General features: G+C 55.6%; 1 protein-coding gene across 2 annotated transcripts; it reads right to left on the reverse strand.

The window, feature by feature from the left end:
- Window positions 1–2,964: 2,964 nt before the first annotated feature.
- Window positions 2,965–12,121, reverse strand: FKBP8 (FKBP prolyl isomerase 8). 2 transcript variants are annotated; one of them, XM_042978631.1, is made up of 9 exons: window positions 12,029–12,121; window positions 10,331–10,653; window positions 8,014–8,183; window positions 7,738–7,826; window positions 7,259–7,479; window positions 6,427–6,599; window positions 4,552–4,629; window positions 3,914–4,045; window positions 2,965–3,496 (listed from the first exon to the last, which is right to left on the reverse strand). In XM_042978631.1, the coding sequence occupies exons 2-9, from the start codon at window positions 10,626–10,628 to the stop codon at window positions 3,410–3,412; spliced, it is 1,248 nt and encodes a 415-aa protein (XP_042834565.1). In that variant the 5' UTR covers window positions 10,629–10,653; window positions 12,029–12,121; the 3' UTR covers window positions 2,965–3,409. The 2 variants fall into 2 exon arrangements, with proteins under 2 accessions (XP_042834565.1, XP_007088417.2); XM_007088355.3 differs by lacking the exon at window positions 12,029–12,121 and having other exon boundaries at window positions 7,259–7,476.
- Between the last annotated feature and the right edge of the window lie 928 nt (window positions 12,122–13,049).

Below are 13,049 nucleotides of genomic sequence, written 5' to 3' on the forward strand. Positions count from 1 at the left end.
ACAGAGACAAAGATAACCACAGCAGTACCAGGCCATCAGCCCCAACTCAGCATCCTCTAGAGTAGAAGAGTATCTACTTCCTCTGGGTCCAGAAGTTTCAGGGAAGGCTTTGATTGGCTCGTGGTGGGTCACAGTGTGGAGCCAATCACTGTGGCCAGGGTGCTAGAACGCTCTGATTGGTCAGGCCTGGGTTGCAGATCCATCCCTGAAGGCTGGTGGGGAACCAGCCCTATCTGCATGGAAAGGAGTGGAGGTGAGTTCCACCAGGAGGAAAAACAGAGGACAGGCATTCAGGGACCTAATGGTACCACGCTGGGTGACTCCAGCCAGCCCTCACCCACGCCCCAGGAGCTCGTCCTTTAGGGATGACATGAGATGGAGGCATGCAAAGGATGCTTCATCAAAGTGCTCAGGAGATGTGAGTGCCTCCCTCTCCCCCCGCCCCCCATACACACACACACACACACACACACACACACACACACACACACACACAGAGCTCATTCTATCATGCTCACTTCCAATTCACAGCCCACTGTGAGCTGTACCCTTCAAGGGCAAGGCAAGGCTGAGTCATTGCCTAGGACCAAGTACACAGGAGGCACTGATACCTGTTTTCATATGAAAGAATATCCATCCTAGCTGTCCTCTGAATGTATCACGTACTGCCCAGCCGGCACACCTTTGACATGCCATGCCAGTCCTGGGAGCACTCTTTATGCCTGCTAAAGGACTCCTGCGTCTTCAGGGACACTTCAATGCCCCTCATCCTGGACACCCTACCCCACCCACCCCATTCACACAATTGAGGCTAAAATGACCAAAGGAACGAACGTTCTAAACTTCACACTTCTGGCGATGGCATTCAAAGCCTCTCTCATTTCTGGCTATAACTTGCAGAGAGGTGTAGAATTGGCTGGGGGTCAGAGCATGGGCTCTGGAGGCAGGCTGACCTGGGCCTAATCCCGCCTATTGTTTCTTGGGTGATGGGACCCTGGACAGAAGCTGACTCTCTTCTGAGCCTCAATCTGCTCAGCTAGTAATGGGCACAACCAAAAAAATCCTTGGAGCAAAGGGAGAAGACACACTCAGCCGGACTCCACTGTTACTAAAAAACTAGTCTTCAAGACAGCATGGGACCCAGTGTGGGACCCACAAAGAGGACACAGAGACCCTCAGCATGGAGTAGGGGCTAGAAGACTCACGTGTGTGGTCAACTGATTTTTTTACAAAGCTGCCACAGTAACTCACTAGGGAAGAGAAGGTCTTCCCCACAGATGTTTCTGGAACAACTGGATAGCTATAGGGGAAAAAATGAACCTTAACTCCAACCTTACACTATATACAAATGTTCACTGAAAGTGAACTGTAGTCTCCATAGAAAAGTTGAAGCCATAAACCATTTAAAAGAAAGCCTAGGAGCGTCTGAGTGGCTCAGTCAGTTAAACATCCAACTCTTAATTTCAGCTTAGGTCATGATCTCACAGTTTGTGGGATCAAGCCCCACGTTGGGCTCTGTGCTGACAGGACAGAGCCTGCTTGGGATTCTCTCTCTCTCTCTCAAAATAAATAAATAGACGTTAAACAGAAAAAAAAAAAAGCCTAAAAAAATCCCTACAAACTAGATTTAGCAAATATTGACAAAAAGCACACAGAAAGGTAGAAAAAGCTGATAAATTGGACTTCATTAAAAATATCTGCTCTAAGAAAATGAAAAGTGAGCCACAGAATGGGGAAAATATTCACAATATACTACCTGACAAAGAACTTGCCTCCAGAATGTGCGAAAAATGGACACAGCATGAGGCCGCCGTGGGTACCCGGTGGACGAGTGCCATGACAGACGTGATCGCCACTTGGGAATGATGGCAGTGGTTACTCTCACAACCTCGGCCAGGAAGTCACCCTAGCCAGCCCACCATCCCACTGGCCACCCCTCAGGCCAGCTTCCCAGCCTGAGGTCAGCAAGTCTGAGGAAAGGGGGGTGTCCTACCTGGGACTCCAGTCCCCCGAGCCTGGCCAACCCACAGCCCTTACCCCAGCACCACTCACAGAGCCCCCCTCCTGTCTGAGTACAAAGTAGAAGCCTAAGGGGGCTGAATGGCGGAAAGGAGGGTTCAAGCCACCAACAGATCGGTGTCCACAGATCTGTGTCCACAGGCTTATAGAGCAAGGGCCTGGTGCAGGCAAGGTCAAGGCCTGATTGCTACCTTCTGCTGAGTGGCTGTGGCCAATGGCTTTCCCTCCTGGGCTGTAAGGGGACAGGTGCAGGACAGATCCTTAACGGTGATCTATTCCCAGAGATCTCCTTTCCTGGAGGCAGGATGAAGCCTTGAGAAGGGTCTCAGGTGCTGCACTGACAGAGGCCTGAACACTGGCTCTACCTGTTCTGGCTGTGATGGTACACGGCATTTAAAGGAGATGATCCTACAGCCTCAGATTGGGAGAAAAACTAAACAAAATCAAGAGGAGCTCCTGGAATCAACCCCAACCCCTCTCCATAGTCCCTGAGGCCCTGCAGGGTCCAGTTCTGCTGACCACACACTCTGCTCAACCCTGAACACATCAGGCTCACCCCTGCTCCAGGGCCTCTGCACTGGCCGCGCTGCTACCCAGACACGGGGCTGTCAGCGTGCAGCACAGCCAGACCCCTGTGGCCACTGAAGTCTCAGCACAGCACCCAGTTAGATCCTGCCAGGATCCCCATCTTCAGATGGGGCAACAGAGAGGACAGCAGTGGGGTAACCGGCACAGCTGGGTGTGAACTCCTGCGGAGTCCAGCTGGGTACCCTGAACACCTTGCCCCACTTCTCCAGGCCTCCATTTCCCCCTGTGTAAAGCAGGTCTGCTGTGGTCTGAGAGGAGACACCCCCCACTCTAGTCCTGCATGACCCTGGATGTGACACAGGCTGTCTCTGGCCCCGCCCCAAGTGACAGCAGAAGAAGGTACTGGAGCCAGCAGAGTGCGGGGTAGGAGGCTTTATTTCACAGAATGGGTAGGAGGGAGAACCTGGACAGAGGGCAGCAGGCGGGGTGGGTGGGTGGTGGTGCTTGGAGAGGGACTGGGTCAGGAAAGGGCTGCCCCCAGGCCTGTTGGGAAGGAGAAACTGAAGCCGGCCTCTGCTGAGACCAAACCCAAGGGGGTGGGGGTGGGAGTGGAAATTGGGTCTGGAGGAATGAGGGCCCCTTCCCCCCGGGCTGGATATGGAGCCCGGGCCCTGCCTCAATTTCCTCCTATAGGGCCATAGTCCCTCCTGGCTCACTAGGGCTACGTGGCCCCCAAACCTCACTGCTCCTGCCCCAGAGGAGGGGGCTAGATCAGACAGGGCAGTTGACAGGGAGCCTGGGGAAGTCAGGGAGCGCGGGGTGGGGTCCACGGTGTGCGAAGGGGTGGTGGCCACCTGGGTGGTCAGTTCCTGGCAGCGATGACCACAGAGAGAGCCACGCCCCCCAGGGCAACAGCAGTCGCCCCAAACAGCCACTTCCATGGGATGGACTGTGGATAAAGGGGAGGGAAGAGAAGGCCGGAGGGTGGTCAAGACAGATACCCTGGTCTTCACCTACCAACACGGCCGAAAGAGGCCTCCCAGCAAACCATTGCTGGACAATGCCTTTCCTGCCTTCTGGCAAACTCCTACTCAAGCATCGAATCTCCCCTGTTCTGGAACACTTCCTCTTTCCCTCTGGAAGCGCTATCATTCCCTGCCCTGAGCCCTCGAAATTGTGTTCCATCTCCTGCTCCAGCCCTGGCCACACAGGGCTGGGGCTTCTCTGTGTCTCCAGCATGGTCCAGCCCGGTTGACAAGGACATCAATCCTTGCAAAATGAAGAAACTCCTTCTGCGTGGTGTGCCCCACCCTTAGCCCCTACCCCTCCTCTGGGAGCATCCCTGTGCCTGCCAGCCCCAGCTCACCCAGGCACCCTTGCCAGGACACTTGGCAGGCAGCCGGCTGGGGTTGCCCAGCATTTTCCGGTACAGGGCGGTCTCTGTGCTCCGCTGGGCTGCGTGCTTCTTCACCAGTTTCGAGAGCTCTGCGTGGATCGTCTGCAAGAGGTGGGTGTCAATTGGGCTAAGAACATGCAACCTGACCATCTAACTGGACCATCATCTCTGATGCTCTGCCTTTCTGTGGCCCCTGGTCACTTTGGACTGGGTCCACTGGGACATGGAAGTCCCACCTGCCCCTCTCTGGGCATCAGCAAAGTAGGGGCCCCATCTCTATCCCCCTAGGTAGCCAGTGGAGGAGGCAGAGCACAAGGTGGCCAGGAGAGAGGAAGATTCCAGGAGAAAAGCTGAAGACATTGACACGGCCCTGGTTAGTGGCACCCTTGGCCTCTGGGATCCCCGTGCGGGAGGGCTGAGCCCAGACCACCTATGCAGGAGTCGTGACGGTCTCAGCCAGCTGGCTGTGGCTCTTCAGCCACCGATCCCCTGTCACTCCCCAGGCTGGAACACCATAGGGAAAACCACAGCAAGAACAACAAGACTCCAGGATGACTTCCCAGATAGGCTGGCAGGACAAGTCCCAAGGGCATCTCCTGTCTGCTCACCTTGTTGGAAGGTTCCAGCTTCAGGGCTGCCCTCAGAATGGGGATGGCCTCACTGTACTCCCCTTGCTGGGCCAGCACCTGTGGGAGGAAATGGATGGCATCACTCCAGAACCACAACGGACCGTGGTCGTCTTCAAAAGACCCAGCCCTGCCAGGCTCCTGGCCACCCTGACTAGTCCCAAATCTATCACCAACAACCACCCCAGGGTTCCAGCCACCTTCACTCCCGAGCCCTCCGACTACGTGAGCGCCCCACTAGGCGGTGTCATCCCAATCTGCTCCCACCCCTACATGTCAGTCTCAGCCTCTGCAGGAGACCTGGGTGTGGCCTCACCTCCTCCCTCGCCACCCTGGCTGGTTCAAGAAGCCAGGTGAATGTTTCCAAAGCTTTGGCTACAGTGGATGATTCAGAGCCAGCCAATGAGATCCAGCCTGAACAATGCTGGTGTCACTCAGAGACCAGATGCTAAGTGGGGAGGATGGAAGCCTTGGTCTTTTGAGGGGGTAAGAAGCAGCATCTTGGTCACGTTGAGAGGGAAACCCATAGCAGACAGGCACAGCATCCTCACAACATTGCTAATGCCTGGATCCAGCCATCCCTGAAGCCAAACACCCTGGCAGTTCCACAAGCTATTAATTCCTCCTCTTGCTTGAATCAGTTTGAGAACGTTTCTGTCACTACAACCAGCAGATACAAACATGCATGAGACCACATTAGCAGACAATCCCACTGCCCCCAAGAGGATTATAAACCTTTGAAAAATAGGGGCAGCATTTTCTTCCCAAGTTTCTACACAGAACTTTACACACAAGTGCTTTAAAAATGCTGGGTGGAGAAAGGCCCTGTTCATGCCTCTCATCAACAGGCTGGGTGATCCACCATTTGCTTGTATCTCAATTTCCTCCATTCACTGATAAAAGGTGCTGAACTCCCTGTCAACACACACATACGCACAGACACAGACACACACACACACACACACACACACACACACACACACACACACACACACACACACATACACAAGGGCAAGGATCAACAAAAATGGGGGCGAAAGCAATTACGGTCAAATCTTCACAGGCCAAATTCATCCCTACATTCCACAGCACTTACTGGGTACCCCCTGTGTACCTGGCCCTGTTTGCAGGGCTAGAGATTTCACACCAAGTGAGCCAGACAAAATCTCCAGCTTCTCTCAAGGGAGGTAACAGCCATGATGACACCTGTCAATGCTGACGACAACATGGAAAACATGAAGACAGGGCAGGGGGGCAGGGGTGTGTGGCCGGGAGAGCTTCCTGAGAAGATGACATCAGAGCAAAGACCTGAAGGGATCAGAGAGGGGCCCATGGGGGGGGCGGGGGGGATCTGGAGTATGCATGTCTCAGGCAGAAGGCATAGGCTGTGCAAAGTCACTAGGGTGGGAGTAGACCTGGCCTGGGCAGGAACAGCGAGGAAGCTGAGCAGGATGAAGAGGAGAGGCAGAAGGTGATGGCAGGGGACCAGATGACTCAGAGCCCCAAGGGCTGCAATGAGGACTTGGCTTTTATTCCGACAAAGACGGGAACCATGGAGGATTACATGCAAGGAGCAGTCACCAATAGGCTACCCCGCGGTGTCAGGGATAATAGGACCTAGGATTCAAGTCTGGCCTCAGTCAACGAATTACTGGGATTCAGGCCATACCAAAGCACCTGTCTAGGACTCAGGTTCCCCACTTGTACCCCAGAGAGCTTGGTTGGCTGATGCTTATGCCCGTCTCAAATTCAGAGTCTGGAACCACTGTTCTGGGCGGGGGAACTAGCCTGCCCACCTGCGGCCTATGCCCATCTGCCCGTGGCTGGCGGTCCATCCATCTGCAGCCCACAGCTCACCTTGCCCTTGCGGAAGAGCGCCTTGATGTTGTCGGGCTGGTGCTCAAGCACGAGGCTGCAGGAGCGCAGCGCTGCACGATAGTGGTCCAGCTTCAGCTGGGAGGCTGCCAGGTTGTTCAGACATTTCACCTTCAGCTGCAGGAGCTGCTCCTCCTCCTCGAATGTCATGTCCACTGTGGGAGGATGGTGCTCAACCACGGCAGTGGTTACCACACTGCCAGGCCCCCACCACTGCCCATCTGCGGAGCGACGGCCGCCTTCCACTTCGGGGAAATGCGCCCCGTATGCTGTGTGACTCAGGCCAAGGCCCACTCCTTCTGTACCTCATGGCAGAGGAGCCTGGGTGGGGAGGGCCTCGGAGTATCCCCGTCACAGGAGACTGGGAAAGGGGGCTCTGAGTTCCCAGTGGCGGGGCCTCCATCATCTGATCCCCCAAGCCCAGCCCCTGCCATCTGTTCCATGAGTCCTCTGGTCTCAGTTTCCCTATTTCTAACATACACCAAGACCAGCGCCAACCTTAGGGCGCTATCAAGGAGTCTGTAAGATGGAGGCTAAGCAACACAAAGGCCTAACACAGGGCACATGGATTGACACGGTCTACAGCCACCCACATTCCTACATACACCTGCGTCTGTAACATTCCACTGATCAGGGATACGCTGCAACTCCGGAGTGGACCCTAACCTAAAGATTAGGAATAGCTGAACATCTATCCATACTCTGGAATATTCTAGAACACTCGGAGTCTGAGGCCCGCTGTGGCAGAGGGAAGTTTCTGGCACACTAGTGGATGCCTCTGCAGGGGAATGGCAAGATTTGACCTGGCAGTCACCTTTGGCGCTAGAGGTGATGGCCTTGATGGCGAGGTCGTAGGAATTGGCAGCCAACACGAAGTCGGCCCGCTGGTAGTGGGCATTGCCACACTCCCGCTTCCGGTTGGCCAGAGCCACACGCTCCTGCCCCGTGAGCATTTCCAGGTCGGGTCCATCCACGGCAGTCTTCAGGGTCACTTCCAGGCACAGGGCCGCGTGGGGGGGGATGTATGGGCTCCTGCTGGGGGATGGAGCAAGAGCAGCACTCAGACCCAGCGGCCACTATGAATGAACCTCAGACGTGCTGGTTTAGCTAGGGAGCAGGGGGGAAAGGGTTCAAGTCTTGGAGCTGGCCCCACTGTCACCCCCCTCCTCAGTACACCACCCATGAGCTACCTGACTTGCAGAGTAACTTCCCTTCCCTAAGTCTGTTTCTTTTATATAAAATTGGCAGGCAAAGGGGTCCCCCATGGGGACCCTGCTGGTGACAGGTTCTCACCTGCCCTGGGGGCCATAGCAGTACTTGGAATCAGCAGTGACCATAGCTGTCTCCCCCACATCCATGAGCGGAACGCTGAGATCCAGGGCCTGGGTGTGTAAGGGCAAGGGGTCAGGCAGGCTCAGGTGCAGAGCAGCAACGCCACGTTTGCTCTGGCCCCCCCATCTCCCGGCCCCCAAGCCCAGCCCCTGCCAGCCACCACCACCTCCCCTCCATCCCGCCTGGCCTCCTCCGCTCAACCCCAGGGCAGCTGCCAGTCCCCTCGCCCCTTCCCACCTGGATGACATCGCAGTCGCCCAGCGTGAACACCAGCTCTGGCTCTTCCTGCACCCGAGTGCCGTTCTCCAGCGAAGTCTGCAGCTGCACAGTGACTACCTGGCCTTTAGCTGGGCGACTTGAGCCGGGTGGGCCTGGGACCAGCGTCTTCTTCCTTAACAGCCCATTGCCTGCCGGGGACCAGGGACGAGCAACCTGTCACTAGGCGGCTTAGATGGGTGCCGGCTCCCTGAGCACCCCTCCCCCAGCACTCAGCTGAGCCTCAAACAGCTGCTCTGCCACTTACTGGGCAGGTGATTCCATGCCTCTGGAACTGTCCCTGGCTGGACACTGGGCATTAAAGGATTAACTTGAGGGGTGATGATAATGGCCTGTCTGACCATCATCTTAAGAAAATTAAGACTCGTCCAGGGCAAAGGGCTGAGAAAAGTTGTCCTGCCCAGCATTGTCAGGCTGGCAGGGATATCCAGTAAAGAGACTCTGGAGCCACCCCCATCTTCCTCCCCTGGTTCCAATCCAGCCCTTGACATTTGGGCCTCAATTTACCTCACCATGAAATGAGGTAGTCAGGGGGACCCCTGGAGACACCCAGTGAGCAGTTTGCTTGGTTAGCAGAGTGCCTGTGACGCCAGGCGTGTGTTCCTACCAAAGCACCACATCGCTAAATTTAAAAGTTAAACAGAGCCAGAGGGCCTATATGCAAAAGTGCCTGTGATGGCCCCAGAGCTCATGTTTTTCTCCATGCCCCAAGCAATCACAGGAATGGCCAAATGGTCACAGCCAACAGCTACTAAGCAGGCATGAGGCCGAGCACCCTTACAAACCACAATAAAGACACCCACTGACATCCCAAGACAACCACAGGCAATCGAGGGCTTACACCTGTGGGGCCTTGTCATACTGATACTACCTACAGTCACCCATATTCTGACATTTATCTGCGTTCCATAATATTCCACCAGTCTGGAATATACCACAACTCGAAATGTACCTTAGACTAAAAGTTAAGGGCAAGAAAGTATCGATTGATATTCTGCAATATTCTAGAATGTTCCAAATTTCTGTGCTGCTCCTTGACTTGTACATGCCCTACATCCAGTCTCAGAACCAATGACCTAGGGGATCCCTAGGGATCCCTGTGTCTAGAAGTTTCTGGGCACTAATGGTGGGTGTCCTGGAAGGGTTACAGCCAGGCACTGCCTCTCACCGCGGTAGACCCTGGGGAAATCAAGTACCCTCTGAAAGTCTCAGTTTCCTCGTACAGAAGCCCAAATACTGACCTCAGAAAGTGGCTGGCTCAAATATAAAAGGACAAAATCAGGTTTGCGTGCAGAAGGACAGCAGGGCAGCTCTTAATATCAGTAAAGAGCTTCCCAAATTCTAATATAGCCAGGGGGGCTGTGTGACCTTGGGCAGGCACCGCCACTTCTCTGAGCCTCGGTTTCCTCATTTGTAAAATGGGGATATGGTAGGAATTACATCACAGGGTTGTCGTGAGGATAAAATATGATAAAATAGGCCTGGCACAGAACCAGTGCTCAGTAAATATTACCTGGTGTTATTTTTAGAAGTAACAATGCTTTTATCGGCAATAAAGATAATATCAGTGACAATTCTGTATTATCGGTATCCGTGTTATTTAACACTCTTATTTTAACATTAGTGTCAACAGTGTAAAAATGATGTTTTACTAACATATTTATTAGCGGACACCGACATTATCGAATACGCTAGGTATCAGTCCCAGTAGCAAAAGGTTTTCTAGTTTCCAGAGTTGTTAGCATGAGGTGGGGCATATGGGTGGGTTCCCCTAGTTTCTTTCTTGCAGGACTTCTCTGAGCAGCTACAATGCTCATGCGTGCTATGAGCCAGACAGAAGCATGAACAAAATGGGACGTTCCGCAGATCCATCTGACCCATGGACACATTTTCAGGAGACAGGCACTTGCCAGACAAATGCCAAAAAAAGCAGCAGTGGGGGTTGGGAGCTGCCAGCGCCTGGTGTGCTGGCTGTGTGGCTCCGGGCAGGTGACTCAGCCCCTCTGAGCCTCTGTTAGCAGCTCTGGGAAACAGGGACATAACACCAGGTGCGTGTGCGTGTGTGCATGTGACAATGAAAGGGATTCTTAAACATGAAGTATCTCAACCAATTGCCTGTGGCTGGCAATCACCGTGGTTACGTGTTTTATTTCAAACCTACTTCATAGCAGAGAAGGAAAAATGAGGCTCAGGGGAGAAGAGGGCCTAGGCCAAGGTCACTTCTGAACCTGAGCTGTCCAAGCCCTGTGGGTCAACCCAAGCCACCCCTGCTCCTTACCCAGGATGTCCAGCCACTCATCAGGGGCTGGGGCGGGCTCGGGCTCAGGCTCCATGGCGGCCAGGAATTCTCGGGCCAGGGCCCCAGGCTGCTCAGCCTCCTCCAGTGGAGGCTGCCCCACGTCTTCAAGTGGTGGCAGCTCACTCAGATCTTCCTCCTCCTCCTCCTCCTCCTCCTCCTCGCCCTCTGCGTCTTCCACCCCATCCAGCACCTCGAAGTCCTCAAGTGGTGGGACCCCAGCAGGCGGTGGGGCAGCGGGCTCAGGGCCCGCGGCAGAGGGCTCAGCACAGGATGCCATGCTGCTGGGGGGACGGGAATTGGCCCTGGTGGGGGGAATGGATGGGGTAAGAATCCCACCACCCAGCCCCTCAAATTCTCCTCTGCATCCATTCGCCACGCTGCCCAACACTTGCTGTGTGACTCAGGGGCTCCAGGCCTCAATTTCCTCATCTATACTAGTGGGGAAAGAACCACCAAGCCGTGGACATCAATCAGTCCCAAACAATGTTAGCTATTATTACAGCTAATTATCTTTTAGTCTTTATAAATACCCAGAGAAGTAGGAAACATTCCCCTCCCCCATATTTTGCAGAAAAGGAAATTGAGGCCCAGAGGGGCAAAGTCATTTTACCCAAGGTCACAGAGCAAGGCAACTGCAGGGGCAGAATTTGAACCTGGGGCTTATCTGATTAAATGCCCAAAGGGGGTGCTGGGATTTTTTTAGGGCGACTGAAGTCTCAGGAAGTCTATTTTTAGAGCCCAAAGGGAATTGAGTCTTCACCAGGGCTCCCTACCTTCAGCTGCCCCTTCTCCTATGGGCAGCCACCTAGAAATCCCAAGCCTTCTCTTTCCATAACCTGAACCTAATACCACTCCCCCAACACCAAAGACCCTGGCCCAAACTCTTCCCTGGGAGCCCTTTCTCCTCTTCTCAAGCCTCCAGACCATTCTCAAAGTAGCCTCCTTTACAAGAGTGATCAAGACCCCCGTGGCATTCTACAGCCTCTTCCTTGGGCCATCAACTGTCCCCTTCCCCCAGGCCCCAAGCTCGGAGCTGGTAGAGCCTAGCCATCATTCTAACCCACAGCATCCTCTCCCTAACCCTCACCTGCCTGCTCCTTCCGGTCTTTGGCCCCATATTCTGAGACCCTCCCAGCCCCTACCCCCACAATCCCCTGCGCCCGCATAACTCGCCCTCCGCCCTCCCCCAACCACCGCCCCCAGCCCGGGCCAGCTACCCCCGCAGCCACTCAGTCGACCCGTAAACACCCTGATGTCCCCAGACGCCCCTCTCCGGATCGCATAACACTCTACGCCCTCTAGACGCCCCCGGCCCAGGCCTGGCTCTTCGTCAACCTCCCACCCAGGGCCCCAACGCTTCATGCCTCTTTGACGCCACCAGTGTGGGGCCCCCGACCCCTCGCACCCCTCGGGGGCCCAGGCCCTGCACTTCTCTGGCAGCAGCGCCCCCACGCACTCCCTTCAGCCCCATTCGGTCCCCACCCCCGGTTGCCCCCGCTCGGCCGCGCCCCCTCTAGCACTCCGACCCTCCGCTCCCCCCGCAACCGGTTCGCCTCCCCCCGCGGCCTTTGGCCCCGCCCATCGGCCCCAGCCCCCGCCGCCCCAGCACCCAGACCAGCCCAGGCCTGGGTAGCGCCCCCAGCCGGGGCAACCCTGCCGGCGCCCCGGGACACGTGCCTCCGGCTCCGGGACCCCCGCCTGGGGTCCTGCGCCCCCCTCCCCGCCCCCAGCCGCGGCTGCCGCGCCTCGGGAACCAGGCTCGGGCGCCCGGCCCCGCCCCCACCACGCCCATTGGTCGCCGCTGCTGCGACTGCAGCACCCATTGGCTCCAGCGCACATCCGTCTTGGGAGCAAGCACCACCCTCTTCCTGCTTGTTTCCGCGGGGCGTTCTTAAAGGGGCAGAGACTGCCGCGCCACCCCGGACGGGGGCGGGGGCGGGGGCGAGAACCAGGACGGGGAAGAGGACCGGGGCGGGGGCAGGGGCGGGGGTAGCAGGCGGAGGGTCTACAGACCCAAGTCTGTTCATCAATACGCGCCGGGCTGCCTAGCGGGAATCTGCTCCCGTCTGAGCTTCATCTTGCTCATCTGCAAAATGGGGATAAACACCCCCATCCGCGCACTCTCACCTTGGGGGATTTGGGGAGGACAGCCTTAAAAGGTATTGCCTTAAAAAGCTCAGTCTTGACCATCAGGGCAGCTCTGGGACTGCTGGATAACCCACCCTGTAGCCCTAGTTACGGACGTGGTCCCAAGGTCCTGAAGGGGAGCGATCACCCAAGAGCACACAGAATCCCCGCCCCACCCTCGCGTGGTCTGTGTAATCCCCTGAAGGTTGCCTTTTGCATACAGAAGGAATTCAATTAGTGGCTAGGTGAGCGACTGAGCAACCAGGTCCGCTGGAAGGAGTTTCTCCTCCCTGCACCCTCTGCTAGAGGGTGATAAGGTACCCATGGCTTTAGGAGAAGGTGGCAGTGTCGATTAGATGGATTTTGATGGATCTTGGTTTTTTTTTGGGGGGGGGGGGCGCTTACTCTTCCTTCACTCTATTTTATTTCCTTCCCGGGGTTTACTCATTTACAGAACGATCTTACATCTTTTGCTTCCCTCCTCTTATCCTGCTTTGCTCCATTCTGGAAAGAATTTTGCCTGTTTTGTCCCCACCGCATCCATGAATACCTAGCACCTATGGGAGTTCAA

Source organism: Panthera tigris, chromosome A2, assembly GCF_018350195.1.
Source record: "Panthera tigris isolate Pti1 chromosome A2, P.tigris_Pti1_mat1.1, whole genome shotgun sequence".
Classification (NCBI taxonomy): Eukaryota; Metazoa; Chordata; class Mammalia; order Carnivora; family Felidae; genus Panthera; species Panthera tigris.